Source organism: Candoia aspera, chromosome 12 (genome assembly GCF_035149785.1).
Source record: "Candoia aspera isolate rCanAsp1 chromosome 12, rCanAsp1.hap2, whole genome shotgun sequence".
In the NCBI taxonomy this organism is placed as follows: Eukaryota; Metazoa; Chordata; class Lepidosauria; order Squamata; family Boidae; genus Candoia; species Candoia aspera.
In genome coordinates this window covers 21,696,110-21,718,723 of record NC_086164.1, presented here as the reverse complement: position 1 = coordinate 21,718,723, position 22,614 = coordinate 21,696,110, and the positions used below count along the sequence as shown (strand labels likewise).

The following is a 22,614-nucleotide window of genomic DNA, read 5'->3' as shown; positions in this document are numbered from 1 at the left end:
CCGGGTAACAGTGGCACAGATCAGTCAGGGTGCGCTCCCCACTGGACTAAGCCTGTGTCCAGCTTTCCCCAGGACATGGATTGGTTTCTCAGGCCCATCACAACCATTGCACACCATGCTACAGCTTACCTGTTTCTGCTGAAAGTGGACTTCCAGCTTCATCGAGGCACATGAGTTCAGGGTCATGAGCCTCCTGCAAGGAAAGAAAAGTGAGCAGTTTCACTCGGCTGCTCAGCCACAGCGGCATTTGGGCGCTTGGTCATGCTATTTAAAAACAAGCAGACCTTGTTTTAGGCCATTGTCACTTGACACGCAAACAGCTGATGATCAAGGGAGATGCAAGGCTACACATACACACACACCCACATGCACACACACACACACATGTTGGTTTGGGGAAGGCAGGCTCAGCCCTTTGGAGGTGTACTGGACTCATGTCCCTCCCCCACAAGGAGATGCCAGCTCATGTGCCTCTCGTCCTCCAGTGCCAGAAGCTTCAAGCTGCTCAAGCACACCAGCAGCCAGGTTTCATCTCATGATAGCAAATGCTTCCTTGTCCCAGATGCAGAGAAGGGTTGTTCTCCTTCCCAACCACTTGACTCAGCTGAAAGTATCACTTCTGAGTGCATTTTGACTGCAGGCAGGCATTCCACTTCTGTTTCCATGAGAAAAAGCCAAAGGATTTGGGCAAAACCCTCTGTATCCAGGTTCATTGACCTTACTTTTAGTATATATATTTTCAGTTACAGCCACTCTTTTTCACAAAGCTCTAAAGTGTCTCCAATCAAAATCAAAATTAACCTGGAATAACAAAAGAATGGCAACAAAAGAGCAACAAAACCCAGAAAGCAATGAACCAGGAAAAGCAGACCACCATAGTTCTAATTATCATCGTTTTCTGCATCCCTGTAGCTAATCCAAACTGTTCTAAAAAGCTTTCTCTGCCAGCTTGCAAAAGGACGAAGAGGCTCAAAGGTGGAGGGAGCACTAAGTCCTGGGGCCAGAATCGAGGAATTCTGTAACCACATCAGGATGACTGAGCTGGACCACAAAGCCAGGCTGACCTCCTACCTAAAGCAGGGAAGGTGGCCTGGAGGATGGAGCCCATACCGTTAGGCCTTCCAAATGAAGCATCAGCCAAAGGCAAAAGATTTCTACAACCTGAAGAGAAACCAGAGCATCTCCCTTGTTACTTGCGCTTGCCACTGAACCTCTGACTCAAGCTATTCGAGGTAACCAGCTTATCAGAGGCCTCTTAATTTGCAAAACTGAACAAAAGTGAGGAGCAGTGGACGGAGTGCCCCTCTGCCAACCAGTAAGAGAAGCCGAGGGGGGCACAGTGAATGTGTGTGTGGATGAAGGTTGGGCTCTGACAGTGCTGAGAGAGCAAGCTGGTGCGCTGGAAGGGCCCACCATCACCTTGTGACTGACTGAAAGCGTGTGAGGTTGTACGAATGTATGGAGGGATCCCTATTTTTAACCAGGGAGCTCAGGAGTCCAGGATTGGGGGCTAATGGACTCAGAGACTCTGGGGGTTGTAGGGCAGGGCAGTTTACTGAGGTGGTGATGGGCTGGGGATGCTATGATGAGAGCTGAAGGGCGGGCCATCTTTGGGGAAGACGCCCCTGGTGTTTATTACCTGTGGCGTGTTCCAGCCCTCTGTACTCAGACCCAGGCTCTGGTCAGCAGACTCGTGGGGGCCCTGGTCTCTGGCTGCTGCTTAACGCCAGGTCACTTAACAACAAGGCCCCCCTCATATGTGATTTGATCATGGAGGAGGGGGCAGACCTGGCATGTATTACCGAAACCTGGCTGGGCCTGGAAGGAGGGGTGCCTCTCTCAGAGATGTGCCCAGCCAGGTTTCAAGAATGGCACCACCCGAGACCTCAGGGCAGGGGAGGAGGGGTGGCTGTTGTCACCTGGGAATCTCTACTGGCCTTCAGGGGCTCTGCTCCACAAGTGGCCGGATGTGAGACCCTGTTTTTCAAGTTGGGTTCCTGAGAACAGTTGGGAGTGTTGCTACTGTACCAGCCTCCCTGCTGCATAGCAACCTCCCTGCCTGAGCTGCTGGAGGCTGTCTCAGGGCTGGCGGTAGAGTTCCCCAGGCTTATGGTTCTGGGGGACTTCAATCTGCCCTCCCTGGGGCAGGCCTCAGAAGCGGCTCAGGAGTTCACAGCCACCATGGTGGCCATGGGCCTGTTTCAGATTATTTGGGACCCAACTCGAGACAGTGGCCTCACACCGGATTTAGTTTCTTGTCAGAGCAGTGGCAACATGATCTGAGGGGAGAGTTACACCTATCCCCTTTGTCATAGTCAGATCATGTCCTGGTGACCTTGAGATTCTCTTATGCCACCCCCTTCTGCAGGGAGGCAGGGCCCATTCGATTGATCTGCCCCCAGCGACTGATGGACCTGGCAGAGTTTCAGAGGGAGCTGGGGGTTATTCCCAAGGATCTGCTGCACAGTCCAGTGGAGGCCCTGGCTGCTGCCTGGAACAGAGAGGCATAAATGACAATTGGCCCCAGAATCTAACACCCATACATCAGAATTACCCTTCTCAGCAACCTGTGCAATTTGGGTTGTCTGAAGAGCCTTCTTCTGTGTTGTCCTTGTGTTCTTCTTCTCTGTCTTTCTACTCTTGGGTCTCATGGCACAGTCTCTTTGCAAATGTCCAGCTGAACCACAAGTGAAGCATTGCTGGCTGGCTAGTGCTGTGGCCTCAGCTTCTTTTCCCTTGTTTTCTGGTACTGCAACTTTCCAGAAGAGATGGGGGGGATCTTTCCTCTCTCTTCTCCCATTCAGCGAGTAAGCGCTGTGTAACATACAATGGGGTGAGGTCTGCTTCAGGCATAGCCTCCAGGGTACAAATTAGTGTGTCCCACGTTTCATTCAGTGAGGACAGGAGGATATATGATTTTGTGAGAGGTGTAAATTTCATTCCTCTCTCCTGCAACTCAAGAAACAGCTGCTGAATATAATGCAGGTGCTCAGGAAGGCTATCTCCTTCTGCAAGGTAGGCTTTGTACAGCTTTTTTGTCAGGGTAACTTTACTCCCTGCTGTTGCCTTTACATACAAGTCTCTCAAAGCATCCCAAAGTTGCTTTGCAGACTGCATACCTCACACGTGGACTAGCTGATTGTTCTCAACTCCCAGGATAATGGTGGCTCTAGCCCGCTCATCCTGTCTAAGCCATTCAGCACTGGGATTTTGGGGGGTTTGCTCACCAATTGGCAGCCAAAGATTCTCTCTGCGAAGATACATCTCCATCTTCAGGGCCCAATTCAAATAGTTGGTCTCTGATAGGCGCTCCAGAGGCATCGCTGAGGGCTGGGAGGTAGCCATGGCTTCTTCCTTCTTTTGCAAGTCACCTCAGCTGGCTTCTTTGTCCTGTAGACCGGCAGTTGCTGGAAAATCTCCAGGTGGCTTCAAAGAAAATCTTCACAGGTCTTTGCTACCTGCCTTTAAATTGTGCATGAGGCATGAAGCTGATCTCTCTATTCTCTCTGGGTTTTTACTGGGCTTACTAGGTTTACTGGGCTGCTTACTGGGCCCATAACCTGTTGGCAGATTGCTAGGAAAGCCTTTGGCCCAGGAGAGATCAGAAAAGTCACACACCAGGCATTTCTATAAAAATAATTTTATTTACAGAAAGCAAACATATTTACAGGCTCTCAGTGAGAGCTGCTTAACTCTCTACATGCCTACACAGAAGGGAAACTTGAAACTAAAACAAGTCCAGGCAGGTTCTTCCCTGCAGGTCCAAAAATTAACATCCGAAAAGAAGACAATTAAATTCAACCTCTTCACCTGGCCAAAATGATTAGTTACCATAGTAACCTTAATCTGTAGTAGAAAACATATTAACAGTTTGACTCTCCCTTCTTCTACAACTTAAAAGGGGGGGCAGGGAGAGAGAGTTGATAATGGCTCAGAATAGGGTGAGAAACACTGTAGCTCCTCATATATGCATGCACCAGGGCTGGACAATAACTTTGTGCGTTGTTGTTGTCATTCAATCATTTCTAGTTCTTCATGACCCAACATACATAATTTCCCCAGGATTTTCTGTCAAAAACTGCTACTTTGAATTCTTGTAAGCTTATGTTTGTGTCATCAGTGATAGCATCCAGGAGCCTCATTTTCAGTTGGCCTATTTTTCAATTTCCTCAGTTTTTCCAAGAATCAAGGACTTCTCCAATGACTCTTTCACATGATGTGTCTAAAATGTCAAACATTCACCTTCATTCTTAGATCTTCTAGTGATCAGTCATGTTTTATTCTAACCAGTATGGAATCGTTTGTTTTTCTTTACAATTATCTCCAGCATCATAATTCAAAGGAATCGATTTTTCTTCATGCAGCCTTTCTGAGGGCCACCTTGCACAACAATAGGTTACCGTTGGTAAATCATGACCTTGAGAATGGCCTTATTGCCAGGGTGATGTCCCTCTGAACTTTAATATTTGTCATAGTTTCTCCCCCATAGTCTTTGTCATAACTACAGTTGCCATCTCTGTGAATGTGAATGTTTGAGCCTAGAAAAATAAGATATGCAACTACTTTAACTTCTTTTCTGCCTCTTTGCACAGGGTTGACGCTGATTGTTGACATAATCTTAGGGTTGTTGTTTTTTTTTAATTTCAGCAGAATGGCTTCTGCACAGTCTTCTTTCAACTTTAGCAAGGGATTTCTTGAGTCTTTCTTGCTTCCAGACATCTTGATGTCTGATGTTTCTCCCAGCAATATTAATTCATTTTTACTGTATTGATTAGTCACTGCCCTTCTTTGATATTGGAATATAAATTAATATTTTAATATATTATCTTAATATTAATATTAATATTTTCACTCCCTTGGCTACTACTGTGGTTTCAGTATCTGCTTACAATTGCAATTAGCACTTTAACTGCATCATCTATAACATTTTAAACAGTTCTTCTGACATTTCATCAACTCCTATAGTTTTGTTGCCAGCAATATTTTCTAGAGTTCATTTAACTTCACATTCCAGAATGCTTGGCTCCAGTCCAGTGATCAATGTATCATCAATTTTGGGATCCCTTTTCTACAGTTCTTCCATATATTCATGCTGGTATTTTTTTCTTGTACAGTATCTCCAGTAGATCTTTACCTTCTTTGTCTTTATTAAGCCCATCTTTAAATCAAAGTTCCCTTTATTTCTTTAATTTTTAAAACAAATCTCTTATCTCTCCCATTTGATTGTTATTCTCAGACAAATAAAATATAACTCCTTGTTTCTTCTTGCTTTTCTCTTGAACTTAGTGCTTATTTTGGCAAATACTACTTTTTGCTTTCCACCTTTCTTCAGATATTTTCAACTTACAATCAGACAGCCTTTATGCCTTTTGCTTTTTGTATTTCAGGATTTTGTTTCTTTGTTTGCTACATATTTAATGATGTCATAAATATCAGTCCTGAATTCTTCAGGCATTTATCAAATCTAATTCACTGTATCTATTCCTAAATGCTTAAAAATCCCCTCTCCCACGCATTCCCAAGCAAGAGGTCAATGTTGGGTTTATTGAACAGAACCTTTGGGAAGAAGATGGGGGATAAACAAAGGCAGAAAGAAAGTATAATCCTTCTACAAATCCTTCTCTTGTGAAATTGCTTCTAAAGAATCTTGCCAAAGGACTGCTTCCTACTGCCCAGGAAAATCAGGCAACTGAGATTGCTGAACTACAACTATCAGCAGCCCCATCAGCATGACCATGACTGAGGGATACTAGGAGTTGCAGCCCAGCAACTTCTGAATGGCCACCAATTTCATGTCTTTGCCATATACTCTTAGTGCAGCAGCCATACTGTCTGGCATTGCAGCCAGGTTATCTGGAGTTTTGAAAAGCCAAGGCAAGTCTCCATTTGTAGGCTCCCTCAACCCAGGGAGTTTTTATAGGCAGCTTCAGCCCCTGGACCAGGAACAAACAGCCTGTCCCACCCGGTCGTGTAGAGAGGGCATGCTATGGACCCCGTCTGCAAGAGAATTCCATCTGGCGGGATCTAGGAGGCAGGCCTTCTCTGCAATAGCACCTGCCCTTTGGAATATCCTTCCCCGAGAAGTGAGATTGGCTCCCTCCCTCCTGGACTTTAGGAAAGAGCTAAAGACCTGGTTCTGTAATTATGCCTGGGGCGGGAGGGAGAGTAGCCATTCTTGGGGATGGTTAGTTTCTTAGAAGGACCCAGCTCTGCCTGAAAATCTTAAAGAACTTTTAGCCATCAAGGTTTTTATTATATTTATTGTATTTGTATTATAGGGTTTTATAGTTTTATATTTTTATCTATGTCTTATTGTAAACCGCCCAGAGTCCCTTTTGGGAGATGGGCGGTGATAAATTTGATTAATAAATAAATAATAAATAAATAAACATTTCTTGGAGCTGATGATGTTGGTGTTGCTTGCTCCTTCAAACTGGTAACCTATGTTCCTGGTCTCAGCTTTGGAACCAGGACTATATGGAGTGTGGCAAGAACTTCAACTTAACAGGAAGGAGTATCTGGCTGTATTAAGAAGAGACAGGGAAGAAGCAGGGGCAAGCAATCAAGAGGCTGCTGGGGAAGGGTTGGTATGGCTGGGCCATGACAGAAAGTCTAAGTATAGTGTGCAAAGGTGGAGATGAGCAAGCAGAGAGTAATAGAGCCCAACTGGAAGACAATGGGAAGTGGAGGAATTACAGCAGAGGAGGCGGCAAATTTTTTCTTCCAGAGATTTCAAAACTGCAGCTAGAAACAACACCCACCCAGTTTCATTGTATAAGGGGCGATGAAAGATCATCTGATTACTTCAAGGATGAATGCAGCTGAACCACTCTTGACAAGTTTTTGCAACCAACATGCCCATTGTGGTGAAGAGCGCTCACTCCTAATGTGCACACTATCTCAGTTGGCCCTGCAGAAACACCAGAAAGGCTTCCTACCTTCATACAATTGTGCATATTGAGGAAATCTGGTGGCTAGCAGCCAAGCACAAGCTTTCTTAGCCTCAGCTTCTGAAAGAAAGCCAAGGAACACTGATGAGGTGATGCAGCAAAAGCACTGAACTCATAATCTGTGCATCGGCCAAAGGTACTTAACTGAAAACAATGGAAGGAGAGCAGTGCAAAATAACTGTGTTAATTGCAGATTAGCGAGTGAAGACATTCAGGTAAAATTCCCCTGGACTATAAAGCACAGTGTCCTCAAAAGGGCTTTAGACCAGCTTATCATTTTAGCATTTTTTCAATGAATGCAAGACTAAATGCATGATACTTTAAGTTCAGGACTACTTAATATGAAAATAGTAGTTCTTTTCCTTTGAGTAACACCCACACTGTGTATATGTTGGGGAGTTAAAATCAGGAGTACAGCATGAGCACTTTGGGTAGCATGCACTTATTCCCCATACCCAGGATTCAGTATGCCCTTTGCTATGCCTGCTACTTAATAGAAAGCCAATTCCCTATCAAATGAAATTTAGTCTTTTACAATACAGTTCAGTGCATATCTTAGTAAAAATGATCTTTCCTGGGTTCAGCAGGATTTAATTTCAGGTAAGCGTGCATGCACAATACTGCAACATTAGCAGAGTCAACCTCAGGATCTAGACTTTAGGACTACCCAATTTCTCCCATTTCACTGCACTGAAGGAATTTAGATGGCATGGGAGTTGTCCAGGTGGTTTACAAATATCAAGGAAGATACAATCGATATATTACTTGGCTTTTTTCGGCTTTATAAATGCAAGCCCACTTCACAACCAGAATCACTGTGCTAAACTGAACACAAGAGCCTAAAAGAGAACTGCTTAAGTTGTTCTGGGTTTCCAGAAAAACAGGAGCTGCTTCAACACCCCACAAATAGGAATCACCCCCTCCAGGACAGCGTTTTCTGTTCCAAATCAATTGACCCACCGCAGTTTGCAGTGAATCCAGAATACCAGGATTGTTGCAATACTAGTAAAACATCTTTACACACATGCCTTTTCAAGGCAAGGCACCTCTATGATTCTCTCAAAATGGCTGTGCAGAGTATGATCTGGACTGAAGTGGCCATGCCAGATGGACTAACTCAAGAGAGGCAATCAATTCTCCAGTGTGAATTGCCATGGAATCTGTCTTCCAAGGAAGGCCAGAGGATGGGATGAAGGCAGCCTTAGCAGGAGTCTCTCTTGGCTCAGGGACAGGAAGGTAAAGGAGACAATCTGCCGCACTGCCTTAATGTGTGGCCTCCAAGGTGAAGTTCTTGTGCATCAGACTTAAGAACTGCTCTGGGATGAATCAATAGATCAAGACTACAGGACAATATTGCTCTGTAGAACACAACTCAAATCAGAACAAAATAATTCACTCGCTTGCCAAAGTTCAGCAGAAGAGCAGCATGGGGCAAGAGAGAGAGCAAAGGAAGACTCTTCAACCTTGCCCTTTTAAAATGATTCTGGAAGACCAACAGTGTTTAGCCAGCCCCTGCTCTGTTGTAAATCTCAAGCCAACTGGAGTTATTGCAGAATCCAGCCTCCACTGATTACTCAAGAATTTAACCCGAAGTAATAGGATCTCACAGCAACTGCATAAAATAGCTGCACGACAGCCCTGATCAATTTCTGTTAGGATGAGGTACCTATTTCACAAGCAAGGATTTTTTTTTTTCAAAATTTGCTTGGGGACAGAAATACTAATTTAGTACTACTTCCTCATTGATTTTCAGAGGTAATATCTTAGTGCACACTCTGCATCTGGTATATATAGTTAACCTATATGATGGAGTCTGACATCACCCATCTTCCCAGCTCCTGGTGCAAAAGAGTCTTCTTATACAGGCTCCTGGCTGGAAAACAAAGCTGACTATGCCTATCACTGCTTGGTCTTTGGGAAAATAAAAACTATCAAAAAAAAAAAAAAAACAGTTCCAGCATCCAGCTGAAGAGGATCCCACTACACCGAGACCATCCAGCTACATTATGCATTTTCAGTAAGCAAAAGGTCAATTTTCCAGAGCAAAGACATACTGTAAGCACACAAGTCACAAAAGGAGGTATATCTCTTGCAGAGCTGAGTGGAGACTTAGGCTCACCCCTGAAGGCACAGAGCTGGGGGTGATAAAAGAGCATTGCAGCAGATCTGAAGCCAGGCAGGTCTCGGATCCACCCTCCAAGCAACTTCTTGGGCTTTTCAGAAGTACAAAGTAGATTTAAAACTGCTATTCCCTCCAAGAGATGGTTTGCTTGCTGCTCTCCAGGCATGCACAGGAGGAAGCAGGCAGAATCAAAGTATCTCTGCAGACCAAGCCTGGAGAGCAGCAAAGAACATGGGCGGGTTAGCGGGGCAGGCCTGGGATCCTGGTGAACTCCGCTTCACATCAGCACTGGGAATGTGAACTGCAAGCAGGGCATTTCCTTCCTTCCTTCCTGCTGTTCCAAAGAGCCCTAGATGTGGGCCTGGGGTGGGGGGAGGGGGTGGGTGCCAGAAAAGAGGTAGAAGCCAGCCTTTCCCCTAGACTATCAGAACAGAGTTTGTTTTTATATCAAGTTCTTCAGCCAACCAGACTGCACATGCAGAAAACAAAGAAATTTGGGGCAGGGCAAATGGAAGAAAATACACCTTTTTGGACACCAGCATCAAAAGCTATCCAAGCCACTCCCGCTAAGCCAAGAGAATTCAAGAGTTTTCCTGCCCCCTCCCAAAGGATTGACAAAAGTGGTCTGAGTCAACCCTGCCTCCATTGCACAGTCAACTGTTCAGGACTAACCACCACCACCACCCTTTTTAAAAATTTTTAAACAGTATGTATGTGTGTACATACATATATACACACCTCAAACAAATGCAGTTCAGCAGAAATGTACAAGCATATTCCAAAATGGTATTGGCTACTGATTTTCTATATGTGCCAGATGCACAAATGATTTTATTATTTCTCTGCTAATCCAATAATGAATCAGCTATGGTTGTATGATGTCTATTTCCCATTCTTTTTTATTCTTCCTTGAGGTAGCAAATTATGTGTTAACTAAAATCCATGCGTTGTACACTGCCTCCATCCTGGGACGGGCTCATTTTCCTCTATGGAAAAGCTCCGCACATCATCATTAAAGACTGGCACATCACATGTGGTGAAGTTAACATCTCCTTCATGATGAACTAAACTCTTGGTGACTTCATGAACACAGCTATGTAATTTTCTTGGCAACAATGCAGAAGTAGTTGGCCACAGCTGTTTTCTGGGACATTTTTTAACTTTCCAGTCTAGCCTCCTCTCCAGATCAGCCAAGGACATGTAGGCACCACCACCTAACTGAGCAATGAGATGTTTAAAAGGTGATAATATAGAATTGCAGAATCAAGAATCCACTCAAGGCTCGGGAAATTTGTTTTGCTATACCTGAGCCTATTCCATGGGAACTGTAACTCGGTGTTCACATTTTTATTTATTTCATAACTTACTCAAGATATCTGCATATCAGGCCATTTGGTATATACGCAGGGGTTTCCTGAGGCTATGGGGAACCCCGCAGCAGGGTTTTCAATTCAGTGTTTCTGGCATGGGCGGCAATGCCACCAGGACAGTAGCTGAGGGGGCTACAGGGGTGACTCCAGCACAGGCCATAACACAGCCCACCACCCCTCCTCAGAGCCCTCTTGACCAGAGTCAGCATCATGCTGGAAGCAGCCTACAGCCTGGAAGTATTTTGGTTAGCACTTCATCAAAGGTCAGCAAACTGGGAGGTCTCCTTGCTCCAGTGAAGCAAGTCAGGTCACTTTCACTGTTTGAACTGCTTAGAAGAAAATTTATGTTTTCTTTTACAAAGTTTATTTGCTAGGTGGCCCAGGAAAGTTAATGGACTTAATTTGTAGAGCAAACCTTACCCTGCCCTGCAAGAAATGCATGTTAGATATGAATATGTATTTCCAATCTTGTAGAATGTGGCCTTTAGTTTTGGGACTCAAATTATCAGCTGGCTGTGTACTTACAGGCACTTTGTTTCTTAATTCTAACTTTACTTTCCTCACCTCTCCCTCAACCCCAACTCTTTTGTACCTCACAGGCCTCTGAGTTCTCTTTAAAAAAGAAAGAAATCATCTAGCAAGCCTCACTCCTTCTCATCCTTTATAAGAGCATTAAAATCCCCAGGCTCTGAATTTTAACTCTAAGATCCTAAACTCCTCCTTTAAAATAGCCACACAGTCAAGTCATGTGTTGAAAAAAAGCTGCATCACAAAGCTGCCATATATGACATCATGGAAAGCTGTGAAAGAGGAGAGTGGGCAGATGTGGGCAGGCTCGTCTAAGGCCCAGCTGTTGCTCTCACGTGGCCTAAAATAAATGGCTTTTCCAGAGTTTAAATGTGAGCTATTTCACGGCTCAGGAATATAAATGCTCTTCTGTTTGGTGTACAGAATGCATGCATGCCAGAAAAGGCCAACGCATCTTCCGTGCTTGGGCACCGGGACATCCTGTTGCAGAGGCCAGTTGCAGGCCAGCTTACGGCATGAGAGCCCGTTCCTTCACAACTGCAAATGTGGCTTAAGAAAAATGCTGTCTGGATGAACCTGGGGAAGAGCTATTTCAGTGAAAGCAGCTCCCTGGAGGGCTAATTTGCTATCAGTTTGGTACAGATAAAAATCTATTATTTCTCCGTACAATTTAATCTCTTTCTACTTGTTTTAGGTTTTACTAAATTAAACTATGGGGGGCAGGGGGGTGGGGTGGGGTGTCAATATCTTGAGAATACAGTGGTATATAAAGATTTAACATCATAATAACAATCTTTTGGAAACTGGAGATATTCTGAAATATATGCTGAATTGTCAAGGATCTGGTAGAAATGTATGTGTCTTTTACTAAGGCAAACTGGCCCAAAATAATATACTGTAAATTAAAGATACTGCTGCAAATACTTTTTATATGGCAGTTTACATTATACAAGTAACCAAATTTTGCTGAATCTTTGACAAACAACCATATCAAGGCAGAAGGGAGTAGAGAAAGCCTATGACATCCAAAGTATTCCCACAAACCAAAGTATAGTCAAGGGTGGCAAGAACTGGAAGACAAAAACTTGGCCAATTGTTGCACAGCATGAAGGCAAGAGCAGGAAGCCGTCTTTCTCCCTCTCCCTTGCTCAATCTGCTCCAGGAAAACATTTTGCTTCCTATGCAGCTGGGCCAAAAAATTCATTAGAGACTCCAAACTGGCTCTAAAATCTGATCCACAAATTTTACTCATAGAGCTAAAGATAAAAATTAAAACGTTAAGAACAGGTGGAACCTATAAGTAGCATAAACTGTGAGAACTAAGGACTTGCATGGATTCTTTTCATTTCATATACACTGTGCATGGAAGCACAGGCACCTGGGAGATGTGGAAGGAACAGGACTGGGAGAATGAAGAACAGACTCTGAACTGCCTGGGGAGTCAATACAGATCAGGAAAGCATTTGTTAATATGGTACATTGAGGAAAAGGAAGAGGCAGGAGCAACAGATGGGAGAATAAAGATCTTCACCAGTTTTTCATTCAGCTACAAGCAGTCAAAGACTTCTGGGGAAGGCCACAGTTAGAGTGCTTTTATCTGAGATAGCCTTGAAAGGAAAGGTACCAGTGGAATGTTTCCTTTTCTGTTGAGGGCTACATGGAAAGGCCCCCAGCAAGCAGCCTGATACAAATGCAAAATCCCTAGAGCATTTCTCTATTCTGCTTTTCCAGAAACCCTAATTTCTCAACCAATGAAAAGCTCTAGCCATCACTGTTTTCCACCAATAAATCAATTAGGGACTGGAGATAAAAAATGAGGATTTGAGTTTATTCATTTATTCAACTGTCAGGTGACTCTGGGTGGCTCATAAATTCCAGCTGTGTGTGTTCTACATAGCTATCTTTCAGACTCTCAGCTCTGATCCAAAATGAATGCAAGTCTAGGATGCCTCCATGCAAGCTGAAAGGCTTGTGGTAATACTGCTGTGGCTGTTGAAGATGTGGGAACCCCCAGATCCTTCTGGCTGATTGCAAAGTATGCTGTCTTGGCATCAACTAAATCAGGAGGGCAAACAAACCTTCGGTGCTTTTAAAAAGAAATATGAGAACAGTCCAAGGCCTTGAGTATGCTATTTCTGTCTGGGAAACATAGTGTAAAATAAATTCCCCTTGGTTTCTATCATTAGGAATGTGTCAGGTGAAACCTTCTCTACAGACCAATGAAGCTTTCCTGCAAAACTGAACAATCAGCAATTTTATGTAGCCACATGATGTAGTGACTTCCTTTGGCTTGAAGGAAAGGTAGGTCAAGTCCTAGGCAAACTGAATTTGGTTACTTATTTGTCACAACCACACAGTAATCTAAATTACTTAGAATTCTACCAGTTCACAGGTTGCTGGTACCAAATCAGACCAAGTCAGACATGAACGAAGTTATAACAGGAATACACCTGCTTCCTGATTATCAAAGCTCCTAAAAATTCCTAGATGCTGACTCCTAGGAATGTTAAGAATTTCCGATAGCCCTACAGCATAAATCGAGGAAGTTGGTGGCATAGTATGAGCTTTCTGCTCCATAAGTTCTTTCTATGGTGAGGGCTGCTACCTTTCCAAGAGGAACAACGCATCCCCTCCTCAGGCAGGGGCAAAGGTAGCTCCAATTTCCTTCCATGGCTCCCTCCATGCCATTGTCTTTTTAGTCCCACCTCATGCACAGGAGGAGACAAAGCAAAGAAGGGGAAGAGGGGCAGGAGGGGGACAGCTTTTTCTCCTAGGGGTAAAAGGGCTCACTTCATCCAAAGGCTGGCTTACATCCTAACTGCTGAAATGATCCGTGCAGGATATGCACAAGGTGAAAAGCAATAAGCAGCAGGAATCGCTTTTAAGACAGCAGAGGTATGCAGTGCATTCAGAGCATAAAACTGCCTTTTTGAGTGTTCAGCTGAGGACAAAATCAAGTGTTTCTTTCTGTGTTCCATAACTAGCTTTCTGTTTCATGTTTCACAGAAGGGTATAGGTAGAAATGAACCTGGACCACCTTATGTTATGGCCCCAGGATTAAAAAAAACAAGGAGGTAAGGGGCTGGTCAGTTTTTGATGTCAGGATTTATCAGAAAGTAGAGGGGAGATGCTAAGCTCTGGGCAAAGGAGGGCCTTCAGTTGAGCACAGCACACAAGGGAGGGGAGGCCTTCAGCTCCTGGAGGAACGGCAGAATGTAAAACTAATCTATGGCCCCACTCAGTAGCTTCTGGTAATGTTCATAATTTACACAAAACACCTAAAATGTCTGTAAGTATAATTTAATTTAATTTAATTATTTATTTATTCCTCACATTTCTTCACTGCCCATCTTGCCAAAGCAATCCTGGGCAGTTAATTTAATTAATTAAATTAAATTTAGTTGTTGTTGTTTATTCGTTTAGTCGCTTCCGACTCTTCGTGACTTCATGGACCAGCCCACGCCAGAGCTTCCTGTCGGTCGTCAACACCCCCAGCTCCCCCAGGGACGAGTCCGTCACCTCTAGAATATCATCCATCCATCTTGCCCTTGGTCGGCCCCTCTTCCTTTTGCCTTCCACTCTCCCTAGCATCAGCATCTTCTCCAGGGTGTCCTGTCTTCTCATTATGTGGCCAAAGTATTTCAGTTTTGCCTTTAATATCATTCCCTCAAGTGAGCAGTCTGGCTTGATTTCCTGGAGGATGGACTGGTTGGATCTTCTTGCAGTCCAAGGCACTCTCAGAATTTTCCTCCAACACCACAGTTCAAAAGCATCGATCTTCCTTCGCTCAGCCTTCCTTATGGTCCAGCTCTCGCAGCCATATGTTACTACAGGGAACACCATTGCTTTAACTATGCGGGCCTTTGTTGTCAGTGTGATGTCTCTGCTCTTAACTATTTTATCGAGATTTGTCATTGCTCTTCTTCCAAGGATTAAGCGTCTTCTGATTTCCTGACTGCAGTCAGCATCTGCAGTAATCTTTGCACCTAGGAATACAAAGTCTTTCACTGCTTCTACATTTTCTCCCTCTATTTGCCAGTTATCAATCAAGCTGGTTGCCATAATCTTGGTTTTTTTGAGGTTTAGCTGCAAACCAGCTTTTGCACTTTCTTCTGTCACCTTCATCATAAGGCTCCTCAGTTCCTCTTCACTTTCAGCCATCAAAGTGGTATCATCTGCATATCTGAGATTGTTAATGTTTCTTCCAGAGATTTTAACTCCAGCCTTGGATTCCTCAAGGCCAGCTTGTCGCATGATGTGTTCTGCATACAAGTTGAATAGGTAGGGTGAGAGTATACAGCCCTGCCGTACTCCTTTCCCAATCTTAAACCAGTCTGTTGTTCCGTGGTCTGTTCTTACTGTTGCTACTTGGTCGTTATACAGATTCTTCAGGAGGCATACAAGATGACTTGGTATCCCCATACCGCTAAGAACTTGCCACAATTTGTTATGGTCCACACAGTCAAAGGCTTTAGAATAGTCAATAAAACAGAAATAGATGTTTTTCTGAAACTCCCTGGCTTTTTCCATTATCCAGCGGATGTTGGCAATTTGGTCTCTAGTTCCTCTGCCTTTTCTAAACCCAGCTTGTACGTCTGGCAATTCTCGCTCCATGAACTGCTGAAGTCTACCTTGCAGGATCTTGAGCATTACCTTACTGGCATGTGAAATGAGTGCCACTGTTCGATAGTTTGAACATTCTTTAGTGTTCCCCTTTTTTGGTATGGGGATATAAGTTGATTTTTTCCAGTCTGATGGCCATTCTTGTGTTTTCCAAATTTGCTGGCATATAGCATGCATTACCTTGACAGCATCATCTTGCAAGATTTTGAACAGTTCAGCTGGGATGCCGTCATCTCCTGTTGCCTTGTTATTAGCAATGCTTCTTAAGGCCCACTCAACCTCACTCTTCAGGATGTCTGGCTCTAGCTCACCGACCACACTGTCAAAGCTATCCCCGATATTGTTATCCTTCCTATACAGGTTTTCTGTATATTCTTGCCACCTTTTCTTAATCTCTTCTTCTTCTGTTAGGTCCTTGCCATCTTTGTTTTTGATCATACCCATTTTTGCCTGGAATTTACCTCCAATGTTTCTAATTTTCTGGAAGAGGTCTCTTGTCCTTCCTATTCTATTGTCTTCTTCCACTTCCGCGCATTGCTTGTTTAAAAATAATTCCTTATCTCTTCTGGCTAACCTCTGGAATTTTGCATTTAATTGGGCATATCTCCCCCTATCACTGTTGCCTTTTGCTTTCCTTCTTTCTTGGGCTACTTCTAGTGTCTCAGCAGACAGCCATTTTGCCTTCTTGGTTTTCTCTTTCTTTGGGATGTATTTTGTTGCCGCCTCCTGAACAATGCTGCCAACTTCTGTCCAGAGTTCTTCCGGGACCCTATCTACTAAGTCCAGTCCCTTAAATCTATTCTTCACCTCCACTGCATATTCCTTAGGAATATTAGTGAGCTCATATCTAGCTGATCTGTGGGTCTTCCCTAATCTCTTTAGTCTGATCCTAAATTGTGCAAGAAGAAGTTCGTGATCTGAACTACAGTCAGCTCCAGGCCTTGTTTTTACCGACTGTACAGATGTTCGCCACCTTTGGCTGCAAAGGATGTAATCAATCTGATTTCGGTGTTGTCCATCTGGTGAAGTCCATGTATAAAGCCGTCTCTTAGGTTGTTGGAAGAGAGTGTTTGTTATGCAGAGTGAATTGTCTTGGCAAAATTCTATCAGCCTGTGTCCTGCTTCGTTTTGTTCTCCCAGGCCATACTTACCTGTAATTCGAGGTGTCATTTGACTGCCCACCTTAGCATTCCAGTCTCCTGTGATGAAAATAACATCTCTTTTAGGCGTGTTGTCCAGTAGGTGCTGCAGATCCTCATAGAACTGCTCTACTTCAGCTTCTTCAGCATTTGTGGTTGGGGCGTATATTTGGATCACTGTGATGTTAGATGGCTTGCCCTGAATTCGAATTGAGATCATTCTATCATTTTTTGGGTTGTATCCAAGCACTGCTTTAGCCACTTTACTATTAATTATGAAGGCTACTCCATTTCTTCTGTGGTCCTCTTGTCCGCAGTAGTAGATCTGGTGGTCATTTGATGTGAAGTGGCCCATTCCAGTCCATTTCAGTTCACTGACGCCCAGAATGTCTATCTTTAATCTTGACATCTCACCAATAACCACATCCAATTTGCCCTGGCTCATAGATCTTACATTCCAGGTTCCGATGGTGTGTTGATCCTTAGAACATCGGATTCGCCGTTCACCACCAGCACCGTCGGCCGCTAGCCGTCCTTTCGGCTTTGAGCTAGCTGCGTCATCACGTCTGGGGCTAGTTGAGCTCATCCTCTGTTCCTCCCCAGTAGCATTTTGACCATCTTCCGACCTGGGGGTCTCATCTTCCGATGGTATACCGACATATCTCTGGTTGTACTGATCCATTTAGTTTTCACGGCAAGAATACTGAGGTGGGTTGCCATTACCTTCCCCAGGGATCGCATTTAGTCTGACCTCTCTGTCATGACCTTCCCGTCTTGGGTGGCCCTTCACGGTTTAGCTCATGGCATCATTGAGGTGCTCAAGCTCCAGCACCACGACAAGGTAACGATCCTTTGCTGAAGTAAATTTAGTTAATAAATTATTAATGTATACATACATAATACATACATACATACATACACACAAACACGTAAATTTGATTTGAATCTAATGGATGTTCATCTTTAATGAACACCTCTTCATCTAACTGGACCATAAAATCATGTTTACTATAAACAAATAATACCAGTATTTTTTAAAAAGTTAAAGAAGGGATATCCAACAGAATCAGCAATTGCTCCTATCCCCAGTGTCCATGTGTCTATCCACATGAAGAATCTCGTTTGCATATGATTTGGTGTGGTCTGATAAATGGTTCTAGATCACAAACATCTTAAAATCTGTATTTATGTGTAGGTGGCGGACATCTGTACAGTCGGTAAAAACAAGACCTGGAGCTGACTGTAGTTCAGATCACAAACTTCTTATTGCACAATTTAGGATCAGACTAAAGAGATTAGGGAAGACCCACAGATCAGCTAGATATGAGCTCACTAATATTCCTAGGGAATATGCAGTGGAGGTGAAGGATAGATTTAAGGGACTGGACTTAGTAGATAGGGTCCCGGAAGAACTATGGACAGAAGTTCGCAGCATTGTTCAGGAGGCGGCAACAAAATACATCTCAAAGAAAGAGAAAACCAAGAAGGCAAAATGGCTGTCTGCTGAGACACTAGAAGTAGCCCAAGAAAGAAGGAAAGCAAAAGGCAACAGTGATAGGGGGAGATATGCCCAATTAAATGCAAAATTCCAGAGGTTAGCCAGAAGAGATGAGGAATTATTTTTAAACAAGCAATGCGCGGAAGTGGAAGAAGACAATAGAATAGGAAGGACAAGAGACCTCTTCCAGAAAATTAGAAACATTGGAGGTAAATTCCAGGCAAAAATGGGTATGATCAAAAACAAAGATGGCAAGGACCTAACAGAAGGAGAAGAGATCAAGAAAAGGTGGCAAGAATATACAGAAGACCTGTATAGGAAGGATAACAATATCAGGGATAGCTTTGACAGTGTGGTCGGTGAGCTAGAGCCAGACATCCTGAAGAGTGAGGTTGAGTGGGCCTTAAGAAGCATTGCTAATAACAAGGCAGCAGGAGACGACGGCATCCCAGCTGAACTGTTCAAAATCTTGCAAGATGATGCTGTCAAGGTAATGCATGCTATATGCCAGCAAATTTGGAAAACACAAGAATGGCCATCAGACTGGAAAAAATCAACTTATATCCCCATACCAAAAAAGGGGAACACTAAAGAATGTTCAAACTATTGAACAGTGGCACTCATTTCACATGCCAGTAAGGTAATGCTCAAGATCCTGCAAGGTAGACTTCAGCAGTTCATGGAGCAAGAATTGCCAGATGTACAAGCTGGGTTTAGAAAAGGCAGAGGAACTAGAGACCAAATTGCCAATATCCGCTGGATAATGGAAAAAGCCAGGGAGTTTCAGAAAAACATCTATTTCTGTTTTATTGACTATTCTAAAGCCTTTGACTGTGTGGACCATAATAAATTGTGGCAAGTTCTTAGTGGTATGGGGATACCAAGTCATCTTGTATGCCTCCTGAAGAATCTGTATAATGACCAAGTAGCAACAGTAAGAACACACCACGGAACAATGGACTGGTTTAAGATTGGGAAAGGAGTACAGCAGGGCTGTATACTCTCACCCTACCTATTCAACTTGTATGCAGAACACATTATGCGAGGTGCTGGGCTTGAGGAATCCAAGGCTGGAGTTAAAATCGCTGGAAGAAACATTAACAATCTCAGATATGCAGATGATACCACTTTGATGGCTGAAAGTGAAGAGGAACTGAGGAGCCTTATGATGAAGGTGAAAGAAGAAAGTGCAAAAGCTAGCTTGCAGCTAAACCTCAAAAAAACCAAGATTATGGCAACCAGCTTGATTGATAACTGGCAGATAGAGGGAGAAAATGTAGAAGCAGTGAAAGACTTTGTATTTCTAGGTGCGAAGATTACTGCAGATCCTGACTGCAGTCAGGAAATCAAAAGCCACTTAATCCTTGGGAGAAGAGCAATGACAAATCTCGATAAAATAGTTAAGAGCAGAGACATCACACTGACAACAAAGGTCCGCATAGTTAAAGCAATGGTGTTCCCCGTAGTAACATATGGCTGCGAGAGCTGGACCATAAGGAAGGGTGAGCGAAGGAAGATAGATGCTTTTGAACTGTGGTGTTGGAGGAAAATTCTGAGAGTGCCTTGGACTGCCAGAAGATCAAACCAGTCCATCCTCCAGGAAATCAAGCCAGACTGCTCACTTGAGGGAATGATATTAAAGGCAAAACTGAAATACTTTGGCCACATAATGAGAAGACAGGACACCCTGGAGAAGATGCTGATGCTGGGGAGAGTGGAGGGCAAAAGGAAGAGGGGCCGACCAAGGGCAAGGTGGATGGATGGTATTCTAGAGGTGACGGACTCGTCCCTGGGGGAGCTGGGGGTGTTGACAACCGACAGGAAGCTCTGGCATGGGCTGGTCCATGAAGTCACGAAGAGTCGGAAGCGACTAAACGAATAAACAACAAATATTTATATTGTAGTGTTTTTAGTGATTTGACATTCTATTATCTGTAAGCCACGCAGAGTTGTCATATGTGAGATGGGCGGTAGAGAAATTTGACAAAATAAATAAATAAACAAACAAAACATCTTGTGTTTCTGGAAATGACTTCTCTTCCTCCTCCTGCTCCTCCATTAAATTTAGAGGCTGCCCAGTTCCAGAGGGGTTCTGGGTAGCTTGCAATTTAAAAACAGAAAACAATAAAAGAAGAAAAACGAGACCACCTATGTCTGGACAGACCACACTATGCGTACCACAAAAAACACTACCAACAGGGGCTCCACAACCACTCTATCTCAAGGGCTGGGAGACCAGCCAGATTTTACAAAATTTCTAGAACACCATCAGGGTTATAAAACCTTTCCTTATGATAAGAATAGTTCAATAGTGGAACAGATTCATAAAAGAGGAGGTGGGCTTTTTCAATGAACATTTTCCAGAGGAAGCTGTATAGCCATCAATCAGCAGTTCAGGATCCTCACCCACACAGGAAAGCTCAAAAGGGTGTTCCAAATATGATCTCAAATAATTACAACACAAAAACCTGCAGATGAGGAAAAATAGTCCTGGTGGGGTTTATAGCTCTAAAGACACTCTTCCTCTCTTTTGTTTGTTGTTGTTTATTCATTTAGTCGCTTCTGACTCTTCATGACTTCATGGACCAGCCCACGCCAGAGCTTCCTGTCGGTCGTCAACACCCCCAGCTCCCCCAGGGACAAGTCCGTCACCTCTAGAATATCATCCATCCATCTTGCCCTTGGTCGGCCCCTCTTCCTTTTGCCTTCCACTCTCCCCAGCATCAGCACCTTCTCCAGGGTGTCCTGTCTTCTCATTATGTGGCCAAAGTATTTCAGTTTTGCCTTTAATATCGTTCCCTCAAGTGAGCAGTCTGGCTTTATTTCCTGGAGGATGGACTGGTTTGATCTTCTTGCAGTCCAAGGCACTCTCAGAATTTTCCTCCAACACCACAGTTCAAAAGCATCTATCTTCCTTCTCTCAGCCTTCCTTATGGTCCAGCTCTCGCAGCCATATGTTACTACTGGGAATACTATTGCTTTAACTATGCAGACCTTTGTTGTCAGTGTGATGTCTCTGCTCTTAACTAACTTATCGAGATTTGTCATTGCTCTTCTCCCAAGGATTAAGCGTCTTCTGATTTCCTGACTGCAGTCAGCATCTGCAGTAATCTTCGCACCTAGAAATACAAAGTCTTTCACTGCTTCTACATTTTCTCCCTCTATTTGCCAGTTATCAAGCAAGCTGGTTGCCATAATCTTGTTTTTTTTTGAGGTTTAGCTGCAAGCCAGCTTTTGCACTTTCTTCTTTCACCTTCATCATAAGGCTCCTCAGTTCCTCTTCGCTTTCAGCCATCAAAGTGGTATCATCCTCAAAATATACTTGAAAGAAATCTGCCAAGTATGAAAGAAAGTAATGCAACACTTTGAGGAAGGAGATTGCATGGCTTCCTCTCACTTCCTGACTAAATATAAACTGACTGATTACTGAGCCACTATTAATTTTCTTCTGAGGTTCATCATTAGGCTACCTTCCTGTAGGAGTGGAGAACCATTGTTTCTCCCATAATGCATGGAACAATTGAATCATTTTACTGAGGAACGGGGGTGGCGTCTCTTGGTTGGACAATAGCCATCCCATCTTGCATAGGCTTCCTCAATCTCATGCTGTTCTCCCCTTGCACGTTTGCTATTGTTGGCTGCCTTCTTCATACTAAAAAGGCACATCTGTCATGCCGCTGAGTTTAAGCAGGTTGGCTGCTGGCAGTGCCAGCAACTCAGTTCATTAGCTAAAGAGTTGGAATTGGGCCTGCCCTGCTGCTGGGACTTGATTGTACAGAACTTGATTAGCAGAAGGCTTTAAGCTGATTGTGCTTCTTTTCTCTTCTGCTGGTGCCAGCTGCAGTCTAGCAACAAATGGCTCCTTTGCAGAAAAAGGTCAGCAGGGACGTGACTGAACAGGTTGCTTGTTCTCAGGGCCAATCCTGGGGAATCTTAGCTGCTAGAAGCCCTTCTCTGGCTTTTCTAGAAGTTGGTGTGGCAAAAATATGTGGGTTTCTTTTCATCAAAAATGTGTCCCCAAATCTGGATGGAGTTTAGGATGCATAAGATCTACCCTGTTTTAAAATGTATAGTTACCATTAAGAGGGGGGGGGGAGGCCACATATGTCCAGAGGGAGGCATAGGAACTGAGGTTGCTTTGAAGGTAAATTTTTAGCAGTTGTCATTTACATTTCTTCCCATTACAATCTGGAGAGTTCTGGCTCTCTTGCAGAGACCACCTGAAGAAGTGCATGCCTTAGATGGCCAGGCAGAAGCTCTTCTCACTTTGCTTCCCAGATAAAAACTATATAGTTGCCCTCAACATACTCAGTGAGAGAGTCTAGATCATCTCACCATGAGCACCATCAAGAAAGTTGGGATATAAATGCAGTAAGGCAAATAA

At 43.7% G+C, this 22,614-nt stretch overlaps 1 protein-coding gene across 1 annotated transcript in view; it reads right to left on the bottom strand.

Annotated features, from left to right (window-relative positions):
• The window catches only part of STARD8 (StAR related lipid transfer domain containing 8), an 80,861-nt gene that overhangs the window by 43,266 nt on the left and 14,981 nt on the right, over positions 1-22,614 (bottom strand). The window contains exon 2 of the mRNA XM_063313739.1: positions 130-193. Coding sequence (XP_063169809.1) covers positions 130-186 — 57 coding nt within the window. The 5' untranslated portion in view covers positions 187-193. The remainder of the gene's footprint in view (positions 1-129; positions 194-22,614) is intronic.